This window comes from Notamacropus eugenii, chromosome 2 (genome assembly GCF_028372415.1).
Source record: "Notamacropus eugenii isolate mMacEug1 chromosome 2, mMacEug1.pri_v2, whole genome shotgun sequence".
NCBI classification, from domain to species: domain Eukaryota; kingdom Metazoa; phylum Chordata; class Mammalia; order Diprotodontia; family Macropodidae; genus Notamacropus; species Notamacropus eugenii.
The window spans coordinates 537,034,718-537,057,267 of NC_092873.1; the positions used below are offsets into that span (position 1 = coordinate 537,034,718).

General features: G+C 43.4%; 1 protein-coding gene across 4 annotated transcripts in view; it reads left to right on the forward strand.

The window, feature by feature from the left end:
- MSH4 (mutS homolog 4) overlaps positions 1 to 20,172 on the forward strand; it is an 86,442-nt gene extending 66,270 nt beyond the window's left edge. For 3 of the 4 annotated variants that reach the window (XM_072649878.1, XM_072649880.1, XM_072649879.1), the window contains 6 exons: positions 2,821 to 3,021; positions 8,135 to 8,253; positions 10,895 to 11,023; positions 13,222 to 13,396; positions 15,727 to 15,815; positions 17,915 to 20,172. In XM_072649878.1, the coding sequence (XP_072505979.1) occupies positions 2,821 to 3,021; positions 8,135 to 8,253; positions 10,895 to 11,023; positions 13,222 to 13,396; positions 15,727 to 15,815; positions 17,915 to 18,121 (920 nt within the window). In that variant the 3' untranslated portion in view covers positions 18,122 to 20,172. Of the gene's footprint in view, positions 1 to 2,820; positions 3,022 to 8,134; positions 10,785 to 10,894; positions 11,024 to 13,221; positions 13,397 to 15,726; positions 15,816 to 17,914 lie in introns of those variants that run through there. The other variant, XR_011975905.1, reaches the window with a different exon arrangement.
- The last annotated feature ends 2,378 nt before the right edge of the window (positions 20,173 to 22,550 follow it).

Sequence of the window (22,550 nt, forward strand, 5' to 3'; positions counted from 1 at the left end):
TGCAGGATAGAAAATAAATCTACAAAAGTCATAAGCATTTCTACGTGATAGCTGTAAAACTCAGCAGAAGGGGATGAAGAAATTCTGTTTAAAATGACTACACAATATAGGAAATACTTGGGAGTCTCCCTTCCAGGATCTACACAAGACCTAAAGAAATAGAATTGTAAAAAACTGCAGAAATAAAACAGACTTAAATAATCGAAAAATATTAATTGCTCATGGGTAAGATGAGCCAGTACAATAGAAATAACAATGCTACCTAAATTAATTTACTTATTCAGTGTCATATTAATCTAACTGTGTTATAGCAGTAGGGAAAAATAATGAAATTCACGTGGAAGAAAAAAGATGGAGAAAGACTTGTAGGAACTGACACAGCGAAGGGAGCGTCAGTGTTACCGAGCGATCGATACGCCACTGGAGCATGAAGTGAGGAGACTCAGGGGGATGGTTTATGCTGTGTCACAGTACTGAGAACACAGAAAGCATGTGTTCTGCATGAAGTTCTCTGTGACTCAGAACCAGTGATGGATTTGGGTTATAGAAGGAGATGCCCATATCTTTGTAAACAGCTATGGAGGGGATTTGTTTTGGATGTTTGATATAGGAATTTTGTTTTCTTTCTGTTTTCAATGGGACTGAGAAGTGGGAGGAAGAGAAAATGGCTTCTGTTAATTTTAAAAATAGAGTTGGAGGCCTTTGTTGCGTGAGCTTTGAGATAAGGTCACTTGCATTACTTGTCTTACTTATCATGTCTATTTAACCTCCCCATGAGCAATTAGTATTTGTCCTGGTTCAGGTCTGTCGTTGTGCAGTGTTGTTTGGTTTTTGGTTTTTTTAGTTAGATCCATACAGCCCCCAGCTGAATCTCTCCCAGATATTCATTGCTTCCGTGGTCATTTTTAATCAAATCTCTCTTTCTAGCGCGTCGTGCTGGCTTTTATCGGTTACCTTTAGATGAGGAGAGATTGAGAATACAAGAGAGAATTAGAGGATAGCAAAAGAACGTTTCTCAGCCCTTGGGATAGCTGTCATCTAAACGTTCTCATTCCCACCACCCTGCCCTCGGCGTGAGGCGATCAGGGAGCAAGACCGTTACCTCCTTATTCCTAGAAACCGTGTCTTTCTTACCGTAGCCCAGAGTTACTGACCTGACAGCCACTAAAGTCCCCAGATCTTTTTTCAGACAGACTGCTGTAATCTTAATTTCTTGAATCCAAGTGCAAGACTTTTCTTGCTGTTAAATTTCAGATCATTGTTGTCAGCCTTTCAAGATCTTTTTATATTACAACTCTGTCATCCGCTGCCTTAGCTGTCCCTCCCAGCTTTGTGTCGTATGCAAATTCAACAAGGATTCCAGACATGACTTTATCCAAGTTATTGATAAAATATGTTAAACAGCATGGGACCTATCACAAATGCCTGGAGCACCCCGTTGGAGACCTCAGAATCATTAATGACTTCTATTTGAGTCTAACTAGGTAGGATTCCATGGCCTCAATTTCTTAAAGGGTAGGTGAGATTAAGAAGAATGGGGAACTCAAAAGAACCAAATTCTGAATAATACACCCATTATTGCAAGAAAGAAAAGGGAGAGCTATCTAAAGAGAACTATGTGAGCTCATCAACAGCTCACTTAACAATGCATGTCTGGAAGGTTGAAGCAAGGTGCAAATGGCATGCTTGTCACACCTCCAGACAATACAGAATGGGGAGGCATAACGAACATAAATAGATGGAAGAGTCAGGACATAAAAAGAGCTCGAGAGACTAGTGCGATGGCCTGGATCGAATAAGGAGAAATTTATTAGGATCAAAAAATTACCTTCACAAGTGCGGAATGAGGGAGTTGTGAAGAGACTGTCAGTCCTCTGGAAAAGACATGGAGGTTTGAGGAAGCTGCAAACTTGATGTCAATCAGTACTATGAAGATGGTGCCGTTTTGGAGGGGAGAGAGAGAGAGAGGGAGACAGAGACAGAGAGACACAGAGACAGAGAGAGAGAGAGAGAGAGAGAGAGAGGAGAGAGAGAGAGAGAGACAGAGAGAGAGAGAGGAGAGAGAGAAGGAGAGAGAGAGAGAGGGAGACAGAGAGACACAGAGACAGAGAGAGAGAGAGAGAGGGAGACAGAGACAGAGAGACGGAGACAGAGAGAGAGAGAGAGGAGAGAGAGAGACAGAGACAAAGAGAGAAAGAGGAGAGAGAGAAGGAGAGAGACAGAGAGACACAGAGACAGAGAGGAGAGAGAAAGAGAGAGGACAGAGAGAGGGAAAGAGAGAGAGACACACACACACACACACACACACACACACACAATATATCCAAATGAAGCAAGTAACTTGTTCCCTTATATTCTGTGCTGGTTAGACCATACCTAGAGCACTGCGTTCAGTTCTAGACACCACATTTTCAGAATGACTCTGACAAGCTGGAGAGCATCGGGAATGGTCGTGGGACTGGGTCACACCATAGACTTCAGGAAAATTAGACCAAAGAGAGGAGACATGATAAGAAGAGTTCGGACTCTCTGGGTCAAATCCCACTTAAAGCCCAGAGTGTCCTTTTTTGCCTTGGACAGAGCTTATTCATAGGATCCAAGGTTTAGAGCCAGACAAGACCCCAGGGGTCACATGGTGCATTTTGCTTTACAGATGAAGAAACTGAGGCCTAGAGAAGTTAAGTGGCCTATAGTCACGCTCTTAGTAAATTCCAGACCCTCCATGACTCCAAGTCAGCTGTTCCCATTCTTACCTAGTCACTGTTTTTTAAAGTATAGAAAGGTGCTGACATTCTCAGTTTCTTTTTTCTCTCCCTTCAGTTCGACCTGAATTCACGGACACCCTAGCCATCAAACTGGGCTGGCACCCTGTCCTTGAGAAGATATCTATGGAGAGGCCTGTGGCTAACAACACTTACATCACAGAGGGGAACAATTTCATCATCGTCACCGGGCCCAACATGAGCGGGAAATCTACGTATTTAAAGCAAATTGCCCTTTGTCAGATTATGGCCCAAATTGGTAAGTGGCCGTGTGTTCTGTAGGTACTCACCGTACCCTCTGTTCACATCCTTGGAGTGTCAGAAGCTTTATTGTAGGCTTATAGAAACAGCTTGAGAGCCCTCCTTTTATGTAGGGTTACAGTAACTGTTGTGAATAGTCCTTCGTTACTCACTGCTCTCTCAGTAAGCATTTATTGAGTTCCACCTGTGTACATGAACAGACCATACTAAGAACTGTGGAAGGCTGCACCAAGACAGGAGCTCCCCTCAAGGGGCTGATAATATGCAACCACATTTCTTAGCTGGTTCTGGTCAGTGCAAGCACTCACAAAGGCCAGTGACTCCTTCACTTCCAGTGTCTGGTGTGAGACCAGATGACCTTGGGAATTTCAGAAGTTCAGGAGAGCCACCGGAGTCTGGAAGTCAGAGTCTGGGTCAGGTTTTTAGTGTAACGTTGATGCCATGAGAACAATGAGCAACCTAGGACCCCAGCCCAGTGGAAACTGAGAGGGCAGGTTATCCAGGAGTCATGCCACATGTAGGTGTGAACTTGGTGGGCCCAGCCATGTCCACAGAAAGAGCCCAGACATCTTATTTCAAGAATTTTTCAAAGAAAATTTTCCAGATTGCTTGGAGTCAGAACTAGAAAGAAATCCCTGAGATAAACTCCAGAAGGAAAAGTCCCAGGAACATCACAGCCAAAATTCAGAACTTCCAGGTCAAAGAAAAACTACTGCAGAAAAAGAGAGACTTAAATAGCCAGCAGTCACAGGCAGGGTCTCACAGGAGCAAAAAGCATGTCGTGTGGTACACCAGGAAGGCAAAGGACATGGGGTTACAGCCAGGAGTGATGTTACAGGGGGAAAAGCAGATCTTCAGCGAAAGAGAGGACTTCTCAGCGTTCCTAGCGAAAAGGCCAGAGAGGGCTGGAGAGAAACTTTGAAGTTCAAACATAGGAGTAAAGGGAAACATAAAACCAAAAAGACACACAATTACCAAGTAAGTAGATGAGGATAGAATGCTTGTGTTCTGACACAAGGAGATGATCCACGTGCCCCCTCTGAGCCTTGTCATCATCACGGGTCCTTGAGGGAGTCCCATTACACAGAGCTGAAGAGGTTCTTTGATAGCTTGATGAACTTAAAAGACCAGGAAAGAGGGGAAGAAGAATGGTACAGGGTGCAGTGTGAGGGGGAGAAGGCAAAGGATAGTGAGGGGAAATGATTTAACATGGGGGATGCAAGTAGGCATCTTTGCAAAAAATAAAGGAGGGAAAAAACTGTACAGAGACACATTTCATTCAGCAGGGAAATAGGAGAAAAAGGGGAAAAGGAGGAACTAGCGTGATTAGGCTAAGCAAAACAACCTTTAACAAAGGACATACAAAACTGTAGCTCTTTGTGAGGAGGCAGAGAAAGGAAATCTCAAGGGATGCCCATAAATTGGGGAGTGGCTGAGCCATGTGTTATGAGAGATGGTAGGGCATGCTCCCAGATAATCCTGGGCAGGTTTACATGAGCTGTGGACAGAATCAGGAGAACAGTTGCAGTGACAGTGCAGTAAAGACAAATAACTTGATAGAATTAGGAGCTCTTCCTGGCCAGGATGAAGGGTTCCAGGGTTCCAGAGGATCCGCCCCCCCCTCCCCCCACCCGAGTGAGAGATGAAAGGACTCGGAGGGTAAGAGGACATCACCAGCTCTGGCCCAGGGAGAGTGGGGGAAGCTGTTTTGTTTGATGATCGTGTCTGTGATAGGTTGGAGGTGGGAGATGGGATGAAAAAGAAGGCAGATTTTGTGATGATTTAAAAATATAAAATATAATTTTAAGAAAAAAAATTGAAAACCTTGTAAAGAACTGTTTCAGTCAAGTGAGTGGATCAGAAAACCGATTGAAAGGGCTTGATGAGTAAATGGTAGGGTGAGAGTGTGAGTGGATGCTGGGGTCAAATGAAGAATTCTAATGAGATCTGCAAGTATTTGTAGGCAGGAGGAAAGCCAGTGTGAAGATGACACGTACCCACGCTTACACACAGTACAACCCTACACACATACAGCCTCCCACATAATCCCCCCATACCTGCACTCACACATAATACCCCTCACGCCTCCCACATACGTACAGCCCCCCCACATAATCCCCATACCCACACACAACATCCCACACACACACCACCCCGCACACACAACCCCCCATGTAATATCCACACCCACACACATACAGCTCCCACATAACCCCCACACACTCATACCCACACACAATATCACCCACACAATACACCCCCCCATAACATCCATACCCACACACCATACCCCCCCACATATACCCCACACATACAGCCCCCCACATAACCCCCAACAACACACCACACACATACACCACCCCCCACACACAACCCCCCACATAACATCCGCACCCACACACATACAGCCCCCACATAACCCCCACACACTCACACCCACACACAATATCCCCCACACAATACACCCCCCATAACATCCATACCCACACACCATACCCCCCCACATATACCCCACACATACATACAGCCCCCCACATAACCCCCCAACAACACCCCACACACATACACCACCCCACACACACATACTACCCCCCACATAACACCCACATCCGCATACCATACCCCCCCACACACATACAACCCCCCACATAACACCCATACCCACACACCATACCCCCCACACACATACAGCCCCCCCCACATCCACGCACAATGTCTCCCCACATATACCACCCCCCACACACACGCAGTTCCCCTCATACACATAACCCCACCCACAATACCCCTACCACAGAAGAGCTCTGTGTAGAAAGCCTGTGTCTTCCCAAGGGTCAGTGGGGAGGTGCTCTGTGGAGGAGAGGAAAGGCAGCATGGGCTGGAGACCTAGGACATGATCCTGTCCAGGAAGGAGAAGGGGATGGGCAGCAGCACCAGGGCCTTGCTAAGATGAGGTGACATCATTTATTATTTCTTGTAGATAAGGTGCCAGCTTCCTGAATTTCAGCATCAGACTCTTGAATGTGATTATACCAAAAGCTTCCCTTGATTTTAGACACTCCCTCCCTTTGGCCCCCTCAGACAGCAGGGCACTGGCTCCCACTCCGATCCACAGCTTACAAGTCCCACCAGTCCATCTTTTTATGTTAGTACAGAAGCAGAAGGTATTGAACGAAAGAGCCCAGAACAATAAATGACGGAGAAGTTTTTCCTGTACACCCACAGACACTTTGCCCTTGTAGGAGGGGCATGCCTGTAGCTAACATGGGTACATACATGAAGCGGCAACATTTAAGAAACATGCATGGAGGGCATGTACTTGACTGAGGCAGTTCATGTTGCAAATCCACAGAGCCACACATGTCCTCTGACAGATCCCCTAGATGGGGATCACGGCGCAGGTCCCCCAGGAGTCTCAGCAGCCTGCCAGCTGCTCCTGCGCATGTGGGTGCCATGTTTATTGTGCTGCTCACTGCTCACACTGGCCTTCAGCCAGACCCTTGAGCTGCTGCTACTGAGCCTGTCTTGTCAGAAGGACATCTCATTCCTGGAGTTTAAGCCACCATGTCAGCACAGCCGAGCAGCCTGAGGAAGCCAGCAGAAACTCCAGGAGGAGATAGTCAGGCCTTTGGATGGACCCTTGAACTGATCTTCACTGCCTGCAGACTTGGCTTATACGGTTCCTCAGTTCCTGTCAGACTCCATTCCTCAGTATCAGTCTGAGCTCCATCTCAAGGCCTCATCCAAGGAAAATCTGGGAGGAGCGGTGTAGTGTCAGGGAGTGAGGCTGCCCTCAGCAGTCCCCATGGTGTGGAGGCTAGGAGGGTGAGACCAGTGAGCAGGGCTGTCGCGCCCCTTCTCTCTGCCTCCATGGCTGCCTGTTTGGTACTGATCTGTCCCCAGAGAGTGCAAAGGAAACAAGAAGACAGACAGCTCAGGAGGCTGTGGATGTACAAAATGGGTACCATCCACCTGGCCCCCCAGCTACCTAGAACCCAGAGCCTGAACCCCCAGCTCAGCGCCCATCCTTTTAGAATATAAAGATTGTACCTTCCCTTTGTGGTTACTTATCTAGCAATGACTTCAGATATTCAGAATACTTACTTATTTTCCCTGATCTTTAATGTCAAATAAGTTTTTCTTTGAAAACTCATCTTTATAACAATATTTATGTGTATAATTTATTTATAAAAATCATGATATTATAATTCTTCTTAGCTCTTTCCTAATACTCAGGAAGATCTGACACAACTATATAACTGATGTTCTTGGATTCTTTAAAAAAAAAGAGGTGATGCGCAGCCTTGGGGTTCGGAAGGCCAGCGTTCAGGTCCTGACTAATGGATTTCAGACGTGTGACCACGAACCTTTCCGGGCGCCAGACAATGATGTAACTCTAAAATTGCCGACAGATTGTGTATATCCCTGAAGGAGCCTCAGTCAGACGAGATCCGTGTCTGGTGGACTCTTTGAGGGCGACTTTTTTAAAATGTTGCCTTTAAACCTTTCTTAGGCTTATCTCTTGCCAGTTTGGACCATGGATTTATGAGGAGAAAAGCTTGTTGTCCTTCAGGATTTAATGAGCTACTGTTTTCTCTCTGGTGTGGCCCATTTGTGTCTGAGCATGGAATTTTTTTTCCCACAAATTTGAATGCTGACTATTTTTTTCCATGCCAGTAATGGCATGCTTTTATCTCCTAGTGGAATTAAAGTGCATTTTGTGGTCTCCTTCTTTATACAGAGCAGGTTTGTAAGTTGGGCCGTTGAAATCTGCTTTCAGGAGAGGGATTTTAAACCTGGTAGAGTTGGCATCGTGTCCTCAGGGCCATTAGCTTAGTGGGTTTTTCTTCTGATGTTCTCCTGCTGTGTAGTTGGCAGTGTTTCCTAGTCATATTTGCTGTCACAGTTTTCTGAGAATTTTTGAGAATGAAGCTTCATTTGCTTTTCCAAAATGAATTTTTTCCTATTTAAATTTTTTCTCATTTAGTTTTCACTTCTTTTCATTCGTTTTCATGCAATGGAAGAGAAAAAGTTTAGTACAAATAGCTTTTTATAAAAGAATTTCTGTTTGCTTTGGACATACACACACCTAACGGCTTTTCTTAATTCTACAGGTTCGTTTGTCCCAGCAGAATATTCTTCATTTAGAATCGCTGAGCAAATTTTTACTAGAATCAGTATGGATGATGCTCTGGAAACAAATTCATCCACATTTATGAAGGAAATGAAAGAGGTACCAAGTAAAATCCTTCCAATATCAGGAGCTTCAGACGGCGGGCTCGGCTCCTGCTGAAACAGGCCACTTCCTCATTTACCTGTTAGGTGACACAGGAAATTTTACATCATTATGTGAGAGGAGACTTCGTCATTTAGTTAGAAAGACTATCCATATAAAAATAATTTGTTTCCCCATAACACACTTTCGGTGATTTTTCATGCTTTTACATTGTTTTTGCTAGGCTTGGTGTTAAAATCTTGCATTGGTAGCAAGCTCCTTTTCACTGTCCTTTAATTTGCCATGACAGGACTTTGTCTTCTCTTAAGCAGTTTCCCATCCCTCATCTCCCTTTCATGCACTGGCTAACTCTCCAGTCAATTGAAAGGGTCAACGGGAGTCAAACTGGCCTCCGTGACCAGCCCAGGAGGCCTGTGTCATTTGGACGCTTCCTAGCTGTGCCATTTCCTGCAAATGTTTTAGCTTCACTTGCGTGGCAGGTGTATGTCATTTATACAGCATGGATTGACTTATGCTCTGCTGGGTGCATGAGTTCATTCATTCATTCGTTCAAAAACACTCTGCACCAGCTATTTTTAGAGATCTATGTTAGGAGCTAGGGAAGATGCACAGTCTGGAGGAGATACAGTCCCAGGATTCATAGACTTTACAATCCACAGAGCAGACAGTATTGCAAGTTACAGTTAGTGCATCAGAAAGGGGCAGAACAAGCTTCTTTGTAAGACCCTGGGTTATTTGGTGGGCTCAGACATCAGCCAAGGCTTTGGAAAGCAGGCAATGCTGAAGGCTGACCAGGGACCTTGAACACCAGACTTTGGAGCCAGGGACGAGCATAACCAGCTCTAGGAGTAAGGAAGATTATTTCAACATTATTGGGAAGGACTCATCAATCATGCGTCTATTATGTCAGGCATTGTTCTAGGCCAGGGGTTCTGGAACACATTTTTGTCATGGACATATCCCTTGGGCAGTCAAACCTGCGGACCCCTTCTCAGAATAATATTGTAAACGCATACAATAAAATACATGGTGTTGCCAAGGAAACCGATTATGATTAGATACACTTTAAAAAAAGACCAACAAATTCACAGACCCCTTGTTCCGAGCTGGGAAACTCCTCAACCCCCAGTGATTTAGAAAGATGGCATCCTCCCTCCCTCTGTGTCCCATAGTCCCACTCAAACAACTTTTAATCCCTTTCCCCAGTTCCTGACCCTCATCCCTCCTCATCCCCAACGCCCACAGTGAGCAAGCTCTTAAGGGCCACAGTGACGTAAAATGTTCTTTAAAAGAGCAGAGGATGAGAGTAGTCCTTGCCAGCTTGGTTATCTGCCCCCTCCTGTATACTGCTCTGGGTAGCTGCTCAGTCAGGTCCTCAGGCTCTGATGCTTGGGAGACTTGCGTTCCTGGCTTAACTCAGGCACCGTCTCAGGACGCCACCTCTCAGGGTGCTTCAGCTCTCTGACATCTTTCGCCTTCTAGGGAAGAAAGCCTGAGCTTTCATTCACAGGGTCTCCAAGGTTAGGGTGCATCAAGTCTCTGGAATCGACCTTTTCCTGTGTTTATCCTACATGAACGTACTTAATGCAGTCATACTAACGTACAACCATGGTAGGCTATGAGCTCCTTCAGAACAGGGATTACGTCATTCTTGGCCCTTGTGTTCTCAGTGCCTAAAACAAGGCTGGCATGGAGGGAGCCCTTGATTGCTTAAGTCTTGACCGAGAATGTCTTCCATGCTTGGAATACTCTTCTGTCTCCAAGGGAATCCCTGGTTTCCCTTCAAGGTCCCTCCTTATCTCTAGATAAGGCCTTTTGTAGTTCCCTCAGCTGCTGGAGCCTTCCTCACAAAGTTACCTTGTGTGTGCTTTTAAAAAGTTCCTGTGTGTGATTGTTCCCATTAGAATGTGAGTTCATTTAGGTTTTGATTTTACCTTTATCTCCAGGGCCTAGAACAGTGCCCAGAACATGGAAAATGCGTAATAAATTGTTGGTTCTGACTTTAAGAGACTTAGTTTAATTGGAATAGAATACACGATTCATGAAGTTTGCTACATCAGACTGTGGCTGTGTGATGTCATAAATGGAATGGTATCCCATGAAGAAGACTTGTATTTGGTGTCCTTTCGAGAAAGTCTTCTGGGTTTGTTGGTTTGGGGATTTAAACTGGATTGAGTTAGCCGTAAACTTCCATACTGGAATAATCTTTCCTGTGGTTTCCTTTGCAGTTATGCACATTCTGACTGTTAAAATAAATTTGAAAAGTCAGATATCATAGAAATTTACGAGTCATTAGTATTTTGGGTTTCCCTCATTAGCATAAAATGAAATTTATTGCTTTATTTTCTTCCACTCCATCTCAGACTTTGTAATTTACATGTTGGCTACTTGCTCTTGGTATTATCTCATGCACACATGCAGTGCCTTTTTATACACCCATCAGCCATTAATATTATAATTACCATTGTAATGACTGGCTTCAAATTTAAGAAAGAAAAGTAATTGTTTACTCTGTGGCAGATTTCTTGGTAAAGTCTCATTTCAGATGAATTAATAATCTGTATTTTGTCTAATTTGTTTTTTATCATCCTGACAGCTTCGTAGCTGAAGTGAGTCATCGTAAAATATTTTTCCCTAGATCGCATATATACTCCATAACGCTAACGACAAGTCACTCATCCTAATCGATGAGCTTGGCAGGGGCACCAGTACCGAGGAAGGCATTGGCATTTGTTATGCAGTCTGTGAATATCTGCTGAGTCTGAAGGTACTCGTGCGCGTTTCTTCTGTTTCCTTTCAGTTACTTTTGGATGCAACTCTTTTCATTTAGACAAGCATGGAGCTGGCTTTGATGGGCATCGCTCACAGATGAAGGCCCTTAGCAATCCTAGGGACTAAAATATCCCTCAGTGCTTAATCAGATAACATAGAACTTTAGAAGGCATCTGAAAAAGAGGAATGCTAAATTTCACTTCTCTTTTGATAAAATTGCTAATAAGATGGTTCTAATGGGACTAGAAAAAAAAGAATTATAATTAATTTGCATATTGGATAAGGAACCTTAAATTGACAGTAGGATCATGGATTTAGACTTCTGGTTTTCTGGAGACATTTAGTCAGGTGGAGTTGACCAGAATTAGTATAATCGATCTAAGATGTGAAATTTTGAGAGTGTTATTGCTTTATGAACTTTCAGCCTCTTTTGGTCGCCTGCTTGATCAGTGTACTGTTACAGCCAAGGTTTTCTTCAGTGTTTTCCTGCTGGTCTTTTTAGTTGTATTTGTATCTTTGTTTCCTATTTGAGTCTGCAGTTGTTGGTTTTCCTCAGACCTTGCTGATTAACTGAGAGTGAGACTTGAATCTGGAACGCTTACTCTTCGCTTCTCCCTGAGTGGGGCACTTGCATCTCTCTGTCTCAGTTTTCTCAGCTGTAGACTGAGGATAATCATATCCTTAGTTCTTACTTTCATACATACAAAGTGTTTCACAAACTTTAAAGGTCTCCAGAAGCGCCAGTTCTTTGGGTTGTAATGTAAATCATGAATCATTTTCTAGCAGATTCTTTTCTTATGACTGTTACTCAACTGTATTTCATGAGTGCTCTTTCATCTGTCACTTAAAAACAAATCACTGATCACCTGTTTAATGGCTCATTACTCACTTCTAAAACCTTCCTCTGTGTCTTGTCTCTGCCTGTGATAGTGCTGGGGTCTGCTCAGAATTACCCAAAGATCTTATTATTTATGTCTTACCCTTAAATGCTGAAAGAATGGGATTCCTTATAAAGGACATATGTACAAAATGTGAAAGGAAAGTTTAAACATATTTGTTTGTCAACTGTCATCTCTGGAGTGAACGGTAACCTCATACGTGCAGAACATTAGAGGGAAAACAAAAAGGGTATCAGTAGTGATGTTAGCAGAAATCTCTGTAGCCAGCTCCTTTACATCTACTCTGTCTTTTGAGTTTCACAGCAACCCTGAGAAGGAGGTGTTCTGGTTATCCTTATTTCATGGATGAGGAAACCGAGGCAGACAGGGGTTAATTAACTATCCCAAGATCACATGTGTTTAAGGAAAGATTTGGATGTGGGTCTTCCTGGACTGATGACCTGCTGGCTCTCCACACAATAAAATACTTAGTCTAGTTGGAAAGGTAAAGATTAAATAATAAATAATCATAATAAAAAGAATCCAATAAATTCATAGGGAAAGTAGGAAGTACTCGGAGGTGAGAGCAAGTCCTCACTGCTGCCTGGAGCAGGGCAGGCTTCCTGGAAGAGCTCCCTTTGGGCCGGCCTGTCCACACCGGGGATGTTGCACCAGCTATGTAGGGCAGGCAGGTCAGAATCCACGAAGAAGAAGATTTCAGAAGGTATAAGGAGACCTGCAGAAATGTGGTGAGACACCTGCTTGCTAGGGTTGACAGGTGCAGTGTATTTTTAGAAGGCATTTATAGATGTAATATATATGGGCTAATACATTTCCTTTTAGGTTCTTGAGGAATACCTTTTTTTCCTCAATGGCTTTTAACACAGATGTGTTTGTTTGCATGGGTGTATGCGTATGAGGAAAGAGAAATGGCTTGAATCAGGACAAGGTTGGTTCCTATGCTTTGACTGCCCCTGACTGGCGCATTACTGCCCTTCTCAGGGACCCAGACACCCCTCCAGGACCTTGGTCTGGGGATGCACCTCTCCTGGAGCACCTGGGACCTAGTGGGCCTAGTGCAAAAGATTGGTTGGTTCCGTACTGGGAAGATCACATGAGATCCCAGGGCCCCTACCAGCCCACGGGCACACACACACACTTGAAATGTTGTTGTTTCTTTAAGGGTAAACTCTCCAAGTAACGGTGAAATCAGCTTGTACTGAATTGCTGAATTACAGATGAGTCACTTTATGATTCTTAATTTGCTTGAATGGAATCTCAAGTCCTAAGGCTGAGTCTCTGGTCCCCACTGTAGGCATTCACACTGTTTGCTACTCATTTCCTGGAGCTGTGCCACATGGACGTCTTATTTCCCAATGTTGAGAATATTCACTTTGAAGTGCAGCATGTGAAAGGCGGCCTGAGAAGCAGAGAGTCGATCGCTTACACCTACAAACTTTCCAAAGGACACACGGAAGAAAAACATTACGGTATGTCCGATGTTTCTGTCCATATGAGTGCTCTGAAGATAGAGTCAAGCCTAGTTGGTCTGTGTGATGTTTCTATTCTGAGCCAAGCATTTTATGCTTCTCTGGGCTAGTCTTTCTTGCAAACACCCACTTTTATTTAAAGAATTGAATTGAATTTTGAGCTGATCATGAAGTAGGTGATATTGTGTGAACACTTGTAGTGTCTAGAAAGTTTCAGACACATGCGGTTTAGGATGGACTTGAAGGAAGGGAGCAGTAGACAAAGCCAACCTCAGGCCAGAGAGGCCTGGGCTCGCCTCTGACACATGCCTTTGGGCCTCATTTAGCATCTCTCTGGGCTCTGGGTCAAAGATACTCCCCAGGACCAAAGCAGAGTGTTTAACAAGTAGAGAGATTTCACTAAATAAAACAAAATGACACTAGAACACAGACTGGGTTACTAGGGGTTTTCTGAGTCACATGGGCCTGTAGGGATCCTTGGGCCCCAATTTGGTGTGAGACCCCTACTCCAGGCCCACATTGCTTGAGGGGGTTTCTTCAACTGACAGTTCTCTGTAGCAGTTAAGTCACAGATCTAGTGCTTATGGTCTTTGTAAACTGAAAGTTCCTATTTCCTACATGAAGTTTTGATCTCATGGGCAGGATATCAGCTCTGCATCCTATTCACATTCCACAGTTCTCTAATACTTTATGATATAATTCCAAAGGGAATAAATGCTCAAAGCAAGTGATAGAATATTCTCAGACTAGAACTGATGTTTCTGTATCAAATTTTCCTTGTAACAAATATGTAAGACTAGACAGATGAGAGAGAGCTTGCAATCTACTTATAAACCTGAGGTTTATTAGTGCAAATTATTTTAGCTAAGGTTAGGACCCATTTGAGAAACAACAGTCTCTGATATGTGTTTTTAAATGTCAGACAGAATCGTCATATCAGCCTGTATAAATCTCACTTCATTTATTCAGAGTACTTTTGGTAAGGAATCCTTGAACTAAAAAAAAAAAATGAGAGATCTTGTATTTGGAGGACTGTGTTTAAGACTGGGGTTCTTAATCCTTGGTGTGTCATAGACCCCTTTGGCCACGACCTGAGGACCTCTTCTGAGAATAATGTTTTCTGCCTACACTAGTAATGGAAGGAGAGGCTAAACTTCAGATGTAGGTTGGTGAAAATTGCGTTAGATTCTTTTCCATCTAAGTTTACTCACGGTCCTCCTGAAATCAGTCTTTAACCTTGGGGAATCTGTGGACCTCAGGCTCAGAACCCCTGGGCTGAGACATGGCTAGCAATCATTTCTCTCTCTTACAATGTAGAAATAGCATAGCTTCCACATCCAGAGAAAGAACTATGGCACCCAGTCGTTTGTTTTATGATATCTCCCATTCATTTAATTCTTCTGTGCAACATGACTAAGGTGAAAATGTATTTAATAGGAATGTATGTGTAGAATCTGTATAAAATTGTATACCGTCTCAGGGACTGAGTGGGGAGGGAGGGGGAGGGAGGGGAAAAATCTAAGCTATATGGAAGTGATTGTAGAACACTGAAAACAAATAAAATAATTTAAAAAAACAACACAGAAATAGCTAGCTGTCTCTGGTTACTAGGATTGTTTCAGGAATACCGGAAAAGGAGCAGGGTTCCCCTGAATCTCCTCTGTCAGCCCATCCTCTCAGTCTCTCCCCTTCTCCCAAATCTCTGATGGTTGAGATCAGGAGACTTCCATATGCATGCATATATCTCCTTCCTAGGCCCCATTGCTCTGCTCACTCCACGCCACATGAATGAAGAGATGAGGCTAAGAAAAGATTGCACAGACCTGTTCAGTAACAGACTTGAACTGCTTTCAGAAGGAAGCCAAGAGAATGGAGGGGAAGAGAGTCTAGGCACCAAATCTTGAGAGAGAGAGAGAGAGAGAGAGAACGACGCACTCGTCAGAGTTCCCTCTTGAGTTGTCCTTAAGCAAGAGCCTATTCCCTTTAGCCCTGCTAAGGGTTGTGGAGCATTGCAGCCACTCTTGTGGAAGAATGAGGTAGAGATGGCGCCCTTTAGAAGGTCAGAGGAGTTGTCTTTGTGAGTTCACCCCTTTGTTATCATTACTTCTCTCTGTGATCCATGACCTTCTTGGAGTCCTCCAAAGATGAACGCAGCTTCTATAACCCCCACATGTCAGAACCAGGACTTCCAGGACTCCAGAACCAGACCTTTGTCTGCTATACCACACAAAGCACAGCAAGAGAATGTCCATTTGATTAGTTAACATTTTCTACTACAAACACCAACTCCGGTCCTGGAGATAAATGGAACCTCATTTTTACATTTCCAGGGATCAAAGCTGCAGAAGCGTCATCGCTCCCACGGTCAATTATTTCAGATGCAAAAGAGATCAGAGCTCAGATCACGAGGCAGATGATGGTAAGTGTACTTTCCATTTTATCCCTTAAAGTCTCATGAAGTGTTTTCTCCTCAGATCGTTATAGCTTATGTTTGAGTCATGGGTTGTTTAAAAATAATATACAATTAGGCATTAGAATCATTTGGTTGAACATTTATACTAAAATTTAAACTTGACACTATGGATTTTTTAAAGCATTTTGACTTTATTTTAAAGATCTTTGTTCATATAGAATTTCCCTTTAAGAGAAGGTGAAATGTGAGCCTTCTGTTTGGAAAAGAAGCTGCCCTCCATGGCTAGAAGAACCCATGTGCAGAAATTGAGTTTAGTTGTAGTTACCAAGGGGAAAGAGCAGGTGCTCTGAGCTGGCAGTGAGCTGTTCCTCACCGGGCTTTGTCTCTCTTTTCTTCCGTCAGCCCACTGGTGGCACCTTAGATGTCATAGACGTTGAAGAGATGCTCGTGGTTTGATTGACTCCAAACATGGCTAAAGTGGAAGGAGGAAAGTTGAGGGAGTTAGGATGGGACGAGTCCAAGGGCAGGGAGTTAGAAGGAGCATTGTCCCCACCTCAGCCCATTGTGGGTGGGAAGAGCCCAGCTAGAACCAGCCAGAGATGGAGGGCCGCCTCTCTGCTCTAGAACTCTGAATCTGGGAATGTTGTTCTCACTGACAATGCTCATTTCTCTCTGGTAGACGTAGGGAGTGGCTGGGGTGTGTGGTAGAGTCTGGGGTGCTACCAGAGTCTCATGCTAAAGAGCAGGGTCTGTCAGGACTCCATGCTTGAGCCAGGTTCCCTTCTGCATCCCTACCCCCACCCCCAATGGAATTTGGGAAGGAAGACTCCAATGAGAAGAGGAAGGGAAGGGAGCGATAAAGGAGTGCTTCATGGCAGGAAGTGTAAGTCTCTTTCTTCTTGTAGTACTCCTTGGTGCTCTTCAAGTCTGAGGACCTCAAAGAGGTTCTGCTTATGGGTTAGCTCTGCTATGAAAGCTCGTACAATTTTACAGTATTATTTCATTTAAATTGATAAACCATTTATATTAATATAAATAACATTTTAATGAAAAATAACTTTCCCAAAGCAAAAAAATCTAGCGTGAAAAATTTCCTTTTTATATATTTTTGCGAATCTCTGTCATTGTCGTTTTTCAGTTGTGTCTGACTCTTCTTGACCCCATTTGAAGTTTTCTTGACAGAGACTAGAGTGGTCTGCACTTTCTTTCTCCAGCTCATTTCATGGATGAGAAAATTGAGACAAACAGGGTGAAGTGACCTGCCCAGGGTCACACAGTTAGTGTCTAAGGCTGGATTTGAACTCAGGACAGTGAATCTTCCTGACTCGAGGCCTGGTGCTCTATCTACTGCACTACTGGGCTGTCTCTGATCTCCCAATGCAGCCATCCTCTATAACAAAAAAATAAAAAAGGTCCAGCAAATGCAAGCAGCACTAGGAATAAGCCTGCCGTTCTCTGAAGCCTTCCATACCCATAGTCACCCACCTGTTCTTAGGCCAGGTTTGGTCTCTATAACTTAATAGCCCTCAAGTTCCATGATGTGGTCACTGTCATCATTCCATTTGGACCCCTATAGTTATGGCATCCATTGTTCCCTGGTTGGCTCGTTTTCCTTTGTTGTCCCTTGTCGTTCATTCATGGACCATGACTTGCCTGGCTGTTCACCAGTAGATGGGCATCTACTTTGTTTCTGGGTTACTATCATTAATACCTAGAGAAGTCTCCTGTAAGTATTTTGGCGTCCCTAACCCTAACCCTAGTTGTCTTACTATGCCGATTTATGATGGCTTTCCCATTCCTTTCTGAAATTAAACTAAGAAGTGTGAGCTGCTGTTTTTTCAGGCATAGTTCAGTTAAAGAATGTTACTCAAATAAAAATTTTAAAATTGTCTTAAAGCAATAAGAACTCAACAGAAATTTCATTTCTAGGTTTGACAAAAGTTGCTACTTATTTAGGTCTTGAGTTGTTTGGAAAGAAGAGACTGGATCCAGAAGTCTCTTGAGCTCTGTGAACCCCTGAAAAGGGATAGCCAGAACATTGCCCAATCTCAGTTGATCAAATGAAGCTCCAACTGTGCATTATGACCATTATGCATGTTTTTAAGGAACAGCAAAGCCAGAGCAGCTGTCCTGAAGCTGGCAGGCAGAGGGCCGTGTACCGGTTGGCCACTGGGCTCCTCCAGACAGCCAGAAATTCACAGCTGGACCCAGAGAGTTTGCGCCAGTACTTGAGAGGTCTCAAGAACAAGTTTGAAGCAGCTTCAGCTGTAGCTGGACCTGGACAAGTATCAGAAGAGCCTGAAGAGAGATAAGTCACATCTCCAAACCACTTACATTCAGATGAGGAGAACTCAAATTTATTTTTTCCAGAGCAACATTAGATGATGAGCTTTATCAAATTTTTATATTTTTCATTTGTAATCTACAGCATATTAGTCTCTAGATTTTCATCTGAGATAAATTTATTTTTTTAATAGGGTGAGTTTTACATATATTAGGCAAGTAGGTGACTCAGGGGATGGAGTCATACAGATCTAAGTTCAAATCCAGCCTCAGTTACTCACTAGCTGCGTAACCCTTAACAAGTCACTTTACCCGTTTGCCTCTGTTTCTTCATCTGTAAAATGGCGATAATAATAGCCCTTGTATTTGAGAATACTTAATACAGATGCTTAGCTTGGTGCCTGACACCGAGAAGCCCTGTACACATGTTAGCTATTATTGTTACATTTAGGAAAAATCACTTTTAGTAACTTAGTCATGACACATGTATATAATATATTTTTTATTTGAAAACTTCCATTCTGGGTCTTTACTCCGTTTCTAAGTGTTTAATATCGTTATTACAGTCATGGCTATAGAGAGGTGTGGGATGGTGGCCTCAGGGTCGGGGAGAAATGACTTTGAGCCCTGCCTTGCTCACATCCTGCTTCTATGATCTTGGGCAAGTCACTTCTCAGGATCCCAGGCAGATCTCCAAGACTCCAAGTTAGAGGACAAGTGTTGACCTACATGAGTGGAAGGGATGTCTTTGGTGGGAATTCATTATACTGAGGAAATCAAAGGTCCAGCCCAACATTTAGTAACAATAACAGCGTGCATTTGTTTACAGATTTGAGGTTTGCAGAGCACTTCACAGACCTAGTAGGTAAGTGCTACTATCATCCCCCTTTCTCAGATGAGAAACCTGAGGCCAAGGGCAGCTGAGTGATGTCCTTGCTCAGGGGGCTCTGAAGCTGGACTTGGAGTTTGGGCCTTGGGACTCCAGGGGCAGCAGGTCCCTGAAACAGGCCAGTACATGTGTCTATACATCTGCATGCATACAGCCATCTTCATGAAAAAGCTACAGCTTTTGACCTGAGGAGGCCACATGAGTCAGTCTTATCAGCATAGTGTGGAAGTCATGTTCTGTTCTGAAATGGGACTCCTCCAGAGACACTGATTCAGGAATTCCTCAATGGGTGCTTCAGATGTCCAGGAAACCCACCCTGCAGGAGCTCTCCTCAAGCTCCTCAGGATAACATTGGGATCTGTGAATACTCTCATTGAAGTTCCTTTAATCTGTAATGATATGTCCTCTCTGTCTCTTTCTGTCTCTGTCTCCATCTCTGTCTCTGTCTTTGTCTCTCCTCTCTATCTCTCTCTGTCTCTCTGTCTCTCTCCGTTTCCATCTCTGTCTGTCTTTCTCTCTCTCTCACACATGCACACACACACAGACACACAAGCCCAGATTATTTTGTTACACTCTCATTTTCAGACAGAGAAGTTTTGGTTTGGTGGACAACAGAGACGATTAGTGAGGGAATGAACATCAAAGGGAAATGGACAAAGGAAAATGAAGATTTTTAGTTAGTCATCGACCATATAGAGAAGCTGGTCGGTAAAGTCCAGCACTTTGCTCGATATGTGTCTGTAGATTGGAGATAAAAAGTCCTAAGACTGTGATGGAGAACCTGTAGCATTGAGGCTACATGTTACCTCTAGGTCCTCGAATGCTGCCCTTTTCCTGTGACACAGACTTCACGTGAAGTTTAGATTTAGTCATTTCTGTTACAATTTTATTCCAATTTTGATTTATAAATATTAACTTTTAAAAAATTTCAGCGTTGTGTTGTTTGCTTTTCACTTTGTTAAATGCTAAAAATTCTAAGAAAATATTACTAGCCGGGTATATGAAGAAATAACTTTTTAGTCAGAGGAAATACGATTTTTATAGCTGCAATTTAATTTTAGGATTTAGTATATTTTAAAATGTATAGTTCTGCTTCTTAATCTTATTTCCCTTATGACACATTGTGGAAAGTGAGTGTATTAGACAGTTCTGGAATTTGGCATTATTTAATAAAATCCACCTTTGTTTTCATTTGTTGCCTTTACTCTTAAATGTTCTTTGTATAGAAATTTCTAAAGCAATTATCCACAAAAAAGACTTTGGTCCTGTGACAAATTTCTAGCCGTCGGTGGTCTTAGAAAAATCAGTATGATGGTTTTTTTGATTGGCAAAAGACCTATAAGGAAAGGACAAGGGGGAGTTAAGGAAGGAAAATGGGTGCGTGGGGACACAGTGGAAGTATCAGTGTGGTATCAGTGTCTCAGCTTTCCTTTGGGATCGACACCAAGGGCAGATCCTACCAGACTTTACAGTGTACATGTTGTAAAAGGACAGTCTCCTCATGCAAAAACAAACAAACAAAAATCTGCAGCCGACTGACGGTTGTTGTTTTTATTCAAGAGTAGCATTACTGTTTAACTGTTACAGAAACGCAGATTGTTTTTTACATCGACCCCTCAGATGATCAAAGACCAGTCTGTTTATAGCCTAAAGGTAACCCCTAAAATAGCCAAAGGACGTAGCTCCACAGTGAGTTACTACATCAGCAAGCCTAGCTCAGAAACTCAACCGCAGAGGCTTCTTGGCATCCTACTGTGTTTGTGCATGTCGATGCCATAACTTCGCCCCCTACTCCCCATCCAGTGTGGGCTTCCTTGAGGGCAGAGACTTTGTGTTGCTAAGTGACTTCTGCATGCTAGGGTTAATGAATACCCGCTGAGCCGAATTGAGTTGGAGACTAACAGTTACAGTTTTCAGTCACCACAGCATCTGTCATACGTAGTTATTGTAATGGTTGATTTGTAGTTTTGTAAATCAGATACTTTGCTGTTTTAAAAGATCTGCAATTTCAACCACATTGGTCTGTCCTACAGATGTGCAATTCATATGCCCTCATCCTTTATTAGAGAATATTGTGAGTTAACATGGCCATGAAAATTCATCACCAGGTACTCAGCTCTTTGGTAATAAGCCTCTCCAATCTTGTTTAGATACAGGTCATCTTTGGGCCTACACTCAAAGCGTTTCCAGCTGGGTCGTGCTATGCGGATAAAGCATTCCAAATTGGGATCTTTGGTTTGGTCCTGCTTCCTGTTCCTTACCACTCTTTGTGCCATATTCCAGGTGTATCTCCCAGTTCTGAAACAAGTGGAGAAAGCAAGGAAGCAATCATCTCTCATATTTAATAACTAATGATTGCATTAGGAGCAAGATTCTTCCCCTTTTCTACTTCCTCATCCAGAAACCAACCAAAGTGGGAAATTTTTCTTAGAGATTTACTCAGGCCAAGATCTAATCAGACAGTGAAAGAAATTTAGTTTAGGCTCCCACTCCATGTGTTTACTCAGGTAGGCCTGGGGGAATGTTGATTCTCCCTCTTACCAAGAGAGGTGATATGGAAATTTATGCCTCTTTGACCAAGATTTAAGTGACCTAAGTCACGTACCCCAAGATAGCCTACCTCCCATTTGATTAATTAGTCAGAAGTGATTAGGCATCCCTCCAGATCACCTCCTCATATAAATTGTGACCCCCACTACCATTAGGAATCTTTGCTCTAAAAGACTATCCTTTTATTAATAACCTACTGGCCTTATTAATAAAATTATTAAGCTACCAAGAAACTATGTCTGCCTTTTTAGACACCACAGTATAATCTCTCTGGATGGATAGATATTCAGGGACATACGAACCAGCTTCAAAAACATTGTTTATGTTGACTTTGGGTGGTAGCCATCATGTTTATTATCCCTTTTTTTATTAAGATCTTTTTACAGATACTTGCAGGGCATTGATTTACAGTTGGGTGACTGAGGCTGTTCCTCCACTGCAAAAGGGGAAGATAACTCAAACCCAGCTATCTCCCTTCTACTCATCCTGGCAGGGAGGGAAGCCCTGAGCACCTGCCTGAGCCAGGTAGGTATAATGGTAGAGAAGGAGAAGACTCCACCAGAGCAGCGAGCGCTTGTCCAGCGTCCATCCAACAAACAAACTTAGACCTCTCGGCTAGCACTGTGCTCTTCCCAGTTGGCCAGACGGTGAACTTCCTACATTCAAGAACTGTATGATCCAGAAGGAGAAACATGTAGAGTGGCAGGGGGTCCTCAGAAACTCTCTTTCCCAACCCCACTATTACAGAGAAGGAGACCGAGCCCCAGCATGGCTAAATGATGAAGGAGGTCCCTCGGGTGGTGAGCATCACAGGCTGCCATCTGCCCCCAGTGCTCGCTCTGCTGCATGGGGCATACAGGTGGAGTTAACCTAAGCTAGTCTCTTCTGTAATTCGGTCACCAGCCATTGATCATTAGCCTTCTTTGGTCAAAGCATGTTAAGGTAATGTGCGTATCACTTTACGAGTTAGATTGTCCAGTGAGATATTCGTTGAAATACACATTTAGGTGAAGTTAATG